Genomic DNA, 8,184 nt, shown 5'->3' on the forward strand with positions numbered 1-8,184 from the left:
AATAAGAGTCCAATAAAATGTGCTTAGTTGGCTGTGGGTAGGATATGGATAGGGATAGTTGCTGATTTGTAGGGGGTTTAAGTTGCTAGGATGTAGGAGTTAGCTACAAGTCTCTTTTTAAGTTTTGGGCCATGCAATGTAAAGTTTGGTCTTGAATAAAAATTTATTTCAGGAAGTTGTGTTTTGAACACAAAGGACCCTTCCCTCGAAGTGGGTTAAGAAGCTGATCTTCCCTCATAGAAGATTAATCACGTTGCGATCCGGATCGGGTTTGTAACTGCATGTGTCTATGTTACATGTCAAAACCAACTAAAAAATGTGTGGAGATTGCATCGAAGGTCAAGCTTTTTTTCCTCTAAGTGATTCATCATGTTTTTCTCATAGATGTGATCAAAATTCATTTCCCAGATCATCAAATATTCATTTCCGGGTCAGGGGTAAAGTGTAAAACAGACTCAGGGCCGGGTCAGGCGTAAAGTGTAAACAGGGCCGGGTCAGGTCGGGTCAAGGGTAAAGTGTAAATAAGGGTCGGGTCTTGTTGGCCCGGAGTATCAACCCTGAGCCCAACCCGACCCTGAGTTAGGGCCTAAAAAATGCACCCAAATCCACCCTCAGGGTCGGATTTTCCAACCCTTACCCTGTTCGGGCTTAGGACGGGTCAGGGTTCACAGGGCCAAACTTGCACCCCAAGGTTTCACCATAAATAGGGGTTTCCTAGGAAAGCCTTTTTCCGGAGGAAGCCACCTATGGCAATTCCTAATGACGAAAGGTCACCAAGATTTTCATGAAAATAACGAATACACCCTCACATGGAAATGACGAAACTATCCCCATATTTTTCCCTATAAAAGCCTCACATTTCCCTCTCGACAAGGTCCAAAACGCTCAAGAAAGCCCCGACCATTCTCGAAATCTAGGGTTCCTTTTATCTCTCCCGAAAATGGTACTTTCACACTCCAAATCCCTCTCTTCTTCATCCTTTCAAATCGATTTTCATAACGCCTTATTTAATCTATTCTCTGATCTTTGTTGCAGGCGGATTCTCCCCGTAGAAGGTCAAATCTAACCCTCTTATTTCTTTACTTGTCGGTTAACATCTTGCTTCTTATTTCGTGAGAAATAACGGAAAAGGGTTTCCTTTCTGGTGGTATTCACATTTTTTTAAGTAGATCAGAAGCCCTCTTTGTTTACTTGTTTTTACCCATTATTGTTTGTTTGTTTTTTTTATATTGTTTTTACTTCTTTTTTTCCCGATTTTCTTATGGTCACGAGTAGCCCCAAAGTGGAAAATCAACTGATCTGGTACTCAGGGCAAAGATGTTAAAAGATCTAGGGTTCCTTTTTTTTAATAACATAGTTATATAGAGTGAAGCATCTTTTGCTGTTCTTGTTCGAAAAAAAGAGGTTATTTGGTTGTTAGAGTGGAAATTCCCATGCTTCTGAATCAAATTAGGTATTCATAACTTCTCTCCTTAGAACGCTGAAAAACTTGTACTAAGGTCCTGTTTATTTTAGATTGTGAGAACTGATGGTGGGGGGCTCAACCGATTATTGGCCCAAAATTAAAACCGAATAATCGGTTGGCCCCCCCCCCCACTATCGGTTCTCACAATCTGAAACGAACAGGGCCTAATGTTTCAGATTATGACAGCCGATTGTGAACCCCCGAACCGATTGTTGGCTCAAAATTATGTTGAAATTTCAGCCAATAATCGGATGGGGGCCTCACAATCGGTTGAGACAATCTGAAATGAACAAGGCGTAAGTATTTAACAAGAAACATTGGTGAAGGAGAGTTGTATTATTGTATATCACATGTTGCCTTGCGGGTTGTAGTCAATAGCTACCATTCCTCTTCGTTAATGCTGGCATTTACAAAGACATTTTATTTATGTAACTCTCTTAAGTGCCGAACCCTGAAACATGGTTGCCAAACTCAGTTTTTCTCGATACTGTAAACAAACTCCCAAAGGGTTTTACTTGTGAGATAGTAAAGTGGGGAGTAAAAATAAAAGGTTTTAATAAATTAGAATGAGATTTGTAAAACGAGAACATGCGGTGGATTCGGGAATGGTAACGTTAGATGGTGGAGGTTGACGCAATTGGGTAAGTGGGTGTGGAGGAACAGTGAGGAGAAATAAGCTCTGAGGAGAGTTGCGATAAGAGCAAAATATGGCTCAGATGGAAAGTAAAATGCCTCTGCACTGGTGTTGGGTCAGGTGCTGGGAGATTGGTATGTGTAGTGAAAGTGGTTTAACATTGGGATTAAGTTCACTTGTTCAGTGTTAGGACTGGGGCTGAGGGAGTGAGGAGATTAGATTCTGGTAGGATATTTAGGTGGATGATACATTGTTGAAGCAGCTTTATCCTAGCCTATCTTGGCTGGTCACAAATAGAGAGACTAAGATGTCTGATTATTATCAATAGGTGGGGGAGCAAAACGGATCTGAAACCGCCTTAATCCTCCTCAAGAAGTCAAAAAAACACTCCACTTATTCTTCCTCAAAGTCTCTTCTGAGACATCCGATTATCACCTAAATAGGAAGTGCACACTCTTAATTAAGAGAAAACACATAGGAAGCGTCCGGGAAGCGCGCTCTTCCTAAATTTGGGAAGAGAGAAGAACTTAGCTTCCGAAGCGAATTTCCGGAGAAGCGAGCTTCCCATCCAACTAGGAAGTTTCATGTAAATGAAACTCTTTATAATACTCTTTATATGTGTGTGTGTGTGTGTGAGAGAGAGAGAGAGAGAGAGAGAGAGAGAGAGAGAGAGAGAGAGAGAGAGAGAGAGAGAGAGAGAGAGAGAGAGAGGGGGGAAAGGGGGGGGGGGGCGTTGGTTCGGTCGCACCATCTCTGGTTCTTGGTAGGGATACAACTTGGGTCTGGTTCAACCCAAACCCGGCGAGTTCAACCCGATTTCTGCTCGGGTTGTGTTGCCATTTCCTCGGGTTGGGATGGGTTGGGTTAGAAATGGGAAGACGTAACCCGAAAAAATTTGGGTTAGGGTTGAAGCGTTGGCAACCCATCCCTACACAACCATTTTGTGTTTCTTTCGGTTTTACTGAATATTCATTTTGAACATTCAGGGGTAAAATCGTAAAAGGGCTGATAGCTATAAAACCTACTCTTTAACACAAAATCCCAAATCGGTCCTTCTCTACGGAGTAATCAGTCTTCTTCGCCCAAAACTCCACCATCTTCAAATCCTCTTTGTGCCCCCCACAACCCCACCATTGACCGCTCTCGTGCCTTGCTTTGGATCACCTTCGTTGACCCAACCTCAGCCGACTGTTGTGAAATCCAGTCTAGTTGTAACTTCTATAGAATTGCCGCTCCACTTGCTAGCCTTTACCCCCTCAATGACGACCTCTCTCTCTCTCTCTCTCTCTCTCTCTCTCTCTCTCTCTCTCTCTCTGCTTGAAGCATAGTTTTAAAACTCCCCCGCATCGTCGTGGACTCCCCCGAGTTGACTCCCTTTTACCTTGGCCGTGCTCCGCTATTTACCCTACATAGTCAGTAAAACCTCCTTTGACTCTCCCGAATTATGACCGCGCCAACCGAGTACTTGACTGTGTCGTGCCGAGCGACTAGGATTTTCTTCGGCCGCGTTCCATGCCTCATCTGCGTTTTTAAACACCGACTTGAAGAATTTGCCATTGTGAGAGATGGGATTTTCTGAATCTTGTATTTTTCCTATTTGGAAAACCTATAATCGAGGGAGCTTCGATAGCAATGGTGAGGGTTTCATGTATAGACTTCATGTCTCCATGCCCAGACCTCCCAACCCCATTGCTAGAAATTAAGGAATTAGGTAAAGATCTCATCCATTAGCCACTATTCTCATATCGCTGCTCGGGTTGATGGTCGGTTCGGGTTAGGGTTGGTCTCGCTTTACGATTCGGGTTAACCTTTTTCGGGTTGGGGCTTGGCTCGGGTTGGGTTAGGGTTGAAGAAAAGCTCCTTCGGGTTGGCCTCAACCTGACCCAACCCAACCCGGCCCGAGTTGCACCCCTAGTTCTTGGTAATGCTATCTGTCCTTTGGGCTTTGGCGCCTCATACCCTAGCTCCAAGCTTAAAGGCTTGTCTAAATACCATCTACTTGCGGACAGGTGAGTGCCACGTAAGAACCTGCAAGTGGGAGGGGAACAACAACTAGAAATGGCTGCAAATACCCCGTAGGCTATGGAGCAAAAGGAGGAATCTGCCCAAGGAGCGTCTTGCTTCTGATTAGCTAGTTGATGAGGCAAGTTAACGGTGGATAAGAGGTTGTCGCCACCGGGTAGAGGCAGAATCCGGAGCCGTTGGAGCTATATGCGTCAAGTGTGTCAATTGAAAAAGGAGGGGAGACAACTCAAATGCTAGCGCTGAAATAGAAAAAGTCGATCCCATAAAATTGTTCTCGAGTATACAAAGTATGGCCTAACAACTTAAGATGCAGTTTGATACTCTTCGCATGGTAGAAATCGTTGTGATACTCCTCGCGCAGTACAAAACTAGAAATTGCTTTTATTTTTGGGCTAGTATTTGTATTGTACTTGGACACATTGAATAAAACCTCACCCTTTCCCAATTGTTTCATTTGTTGAAAGAAAGCGAATTTTATTAAGCCAAAAATGCAAGGGGGGGACGAGGGGTCCCAAACGAGCAGAGGTGGGAGTGAAAGACCGACAAAAACGAACTTAGGGAATTGGATTCATGTTCGAAACAATCAGATTCTCCCTAGATGCTCCACTTTTTTGCAAGATCGTCATCAATGCTATTTGCTCTTCATGGAATACGATTAATGCTAGAATCTATCTTGGATAAAATATCTCTGATCTGCAAAATTTGATTAACAAATCTCCATGGACCATTAGTTTCTCCGCCGAGCCCATGAGATAACATTTATCAAATCACCCTCAATTCCATAGGTGCCCTCTCAAATTTGATTAAAGAACTGTTTATAAAACACTTTGGATTCTACAGTTTGTGTTACCATTTCTTTAACCCTCTTGTAGCTACCGTCCGTGACATCATTGAAAAAATTGACCATTTCATGAAATTCCAAGATTAATGTTTTGAGTTTTTCTTGTGGTCCATAGCTTTTCAGTTTCATATTTTGCTGTGATGTTGATGTTGTGTAACTGAATGTATCAGGTATTCACGATCTCCTTCACCTTATAGAGGGCGATCCAGGTCTAGATCCTTATCCAGATCACGGTCCAGATCCAGGTCTATGTCCAGATCGAGGGTCCGATCCCGATCAAGATCCAGATCCGGAAGTCAGGGCAGGTTTGAACGAATATGCAGAATTTTGATCTTGGCATTTCTGTTTTTTCAGTTGAATATCTGTTTTGCTTAAGAATTACTATATGATCCTTGATATGAGGTTTCAGGAATGATGCTGTTAATCCTGGAAATACTCTCTATGTGACCGGCCTATCTACTAGAGTCACAGAGAGGGAGCTCGAGGATCACTTCTCCAAAGAGGGAAAGGTTAGTTTGTCCAGAAATGCTTGTGTGTGTGTGTGTGTGAGTGCGTGCGCGCTTGCCTTCAGTATGTTTCATTATATTGATGTTAGTGGTTTTGTTCCTATTAGGTGGCCGACTGCCATCTAGTTGTTGAGCCTCGGACCCGCATCTCTCGAGGTTTTGCATTTATCACCATGGGCTCCCTTGAAGATGCCGAACGTTGCATCAAGCATCTCAATCAGTCAGTTTTGGAAGGCCGATACATAACTGTGGAGAAGGTAATTTCTGTACTTTTGACGATATCACGGAGGGTTTTTTATTGGTTTTCCTCTTTTTGACTTGGAGGTTTTTGGTTATATTCAGAAGACATTGCGTCAGCTATGTTGGCAGCAATCAAGATGATGAGTTCATCCATCTCAACTTAAGTCATGAATGGCCAGCCTAATGGTTTTCCCATGCATCTCATCAACTAAATTTAGCAAATATGCCCAACTAAACAACCTCAGCAAATTCACCTTCAACTCTCTCAACTAATCAACGGAGATTACCAACTACTCTTATAGTCGAGAAATGGATCGAATATCAATTCACATTCAACCTGAGCAATTCACCTTCAACTCTCTCAACTAATCAACGGACATTACCAACAACTCTATAGTCAAGCATTTATGGTACCGCACACCTGGCATTCAACTGATGATGCTATTAGCCATATGCCTGGATATGAGTGTTTATCTTGAAGCTTTTTTCTACTTTAATGGGGTTTTACTCTCATGGCAGTTCAGTTTTGATTTTGTTTCATCCTTTTATTCTTGTCTTAGAGTTTCTAATGTGAAATTGTTTTGCCATGGTGTATATTTCTTTCTCATTTTTTTGCCATGATCACATTCTTTGATCGAGCTAGAATGACATGGAGAAGCATGTAAAGAATTGATGTTTTTTTTGTTATTTTTCAGTCGAGGAGGAAACGTCCGCGCACGCCTACACCTGGAAACTACCTTGGAGTGAAAAGTACCCGAGAGTCCAGTGAGTTTCCTTTTTTTTTTTTTGAGATAGAGTCCAGTGAGTTTCTACGCACGAGAAACAAAACGATTATTGTCTTTCTCATTATCTCTCATTTACATCCATTATTTTCCCCGTTTCCCCTGTTTTTCGTGGATATGGCAGGCCGCCGTAATGATCGTGGCCGCTATCGTGGAGGCTATGGACGTGACGACTATGGTGGTGGATACCGTCGGTCTCCAAGGCGCTCACCTTATCGGGGAGGCCGTGATTATTCCCCTCGCCGCTCACCTTACCGTGGGAAATCAAGAAGAGACCGCTCAAGGTCACTGCCTTACTCTCCTTACAGAAGCCCGGAGAGGGGCTATGGTCGCCGCCCAACTGGGTATGCTCGGTAAGACAGATCTTTTGGCTTTTGTACCTCCTAGTGATGGGGTAAAATAGAACATCTTCATGGTGACCCACTATGGCGAACTATAGTCTACTTTTTATTTAGTTTGGTTTGCTTGGAACTCGGGGCAAGTATGCTGATTCCCCATAGTTTTGGTAATGGATCTACTATGTTATGCTCTTTCAACTATCCCTCCTGCTGAATTCCATATGTTAAACAAACTACTTTCAGGAGTTTGTATGATGGATTGTTGTCTTATATTTTGGAACCCAAAGTGGCACCATGTTGTGTCAAGTTTGTCTGTGAGCGTCTTCTTTTACGTCCACTGCACATGCATTGCATTAAGTATATCTGATTGCCATTTGAAGAAGAAACCTAATTTCACAGAGTATTTGCATGTAATGGATTATTTCAGAGTGATTGCATGTAAAATATGTATAAATCAGATGAGAACTTGCAACTTCATTACATTTAACTTACACTGCTACTACTTGACAGTTACAGATGAAGCTCTCACCTTGACCCTCATTAATAGGGGTAGCTTTTGTTCCCTCTCCTGATATACAACTGAAGTCAAGCCCAAAGCAGTGACTCTTAAAGTTGGGCCAACTATGTAATAGTATCTGCGCTTTATTATTTATTTATTATAAAAAAAAACATTTTAATTAGCCCTCTAAAAAGTAGGAGGCTTTGCTTATATATGGTATTGGGAAATGATAAATGCGACCTTTTCATCACTTGGGAGTTGGATGCGCGCCCCAGCAGCATTGTACGTGGCAATCAGGACCGTTCATTCCTTCAAATGTGAAGTACATCAGCCCTTTGCAGTCATAGATACACTGTTGCTGTAGCTGGGCGTCCCAAGTAATGAAAGGGGGCGCATTTATCATTAGTGGGCACAATTTGTATGGTATGATATGGGATTGGGCCTCTAGCTGAATTGGTTGATGCTTTTGTATCTCAACCTTGAGTTCGGAGGTTCAATCCAATCTTACCTAGTAAGAAAAAGGATTTGTATTGTATGATATCAGCTCTCTAAAGTTCATGTATGGGAGGCACCTTACATTTGGACAGAATAGTTGCAGCTCTCCTGCACTCTCTTCCTCTGGATCGTCATTCTCTTATTTTTGAAAACGTATAGCATAGATACTACAAAATTGTGATCTTTTTTTTTTTTTTCAAAATAAATACTAGCGAAAGGGACGCGATGATTTGTAGCATAGGATTATTTATCCACCTAAAAGGTATGATACAAGCTTCATTTTTATATATTATCATGCTTGCAAGCTCTCCACAAGTTCATGCGTTGGGATGTCACTCACGTTTGGAGAGAGGCAAATT

At 42.3% G+C, this 8,184-nt stretch overlaps 1 protein-coding gene across 1 annotated transcript; it reads left to right on the forward strand.

Annotated features, from left to right (window-relative positions):
* The first annotated feature begins 767 nt into the window (after positions 1-767).
* On the forward strand, positions 768-7,149 carry LOC143886572 (uncharacterized). The gene is made up of 7 exons (XM_077390617.1): positions 768-943; positions 1,036-1,055; positions 5,136-5,270; positions 5,375-5,474; positions 5,579-5,728; positions 6,407-6,476; positions 6,618-7,149. Exons 1-7 carry the CDS (start codon positions 785-787, stop codon positions 6,848-6,850), a joined length of 867 nt encoding a protein of 288 aa, XP_077246732.1. The 5' UTR covers positions 768-784; the 3' UTR covers positions 6,851-7,149.
* The last annotated feature ends 1,035 nt before the right edge of the window (positions 7,150-8,184 follow it).

The sequence above is a fragment of the Tasmannia lanceolata genome, unplaced genomic scaffold, assembly GCF_043159265.1.
Source record: "Tasmannia lanceolata isolate RefF3 unplaced genomic scaffold, GAP_Taslan_0.1 ptg000011l, whole genome shotgun sequence".
Classification (NCBI taxonomy): domain Eukaryota; kingdom Viridiplantae; phylum Streptophyta; class Magnoliopsida; order Canellales; family Winteraceae; genus Tasmannia; species Tasmannia lanceolata.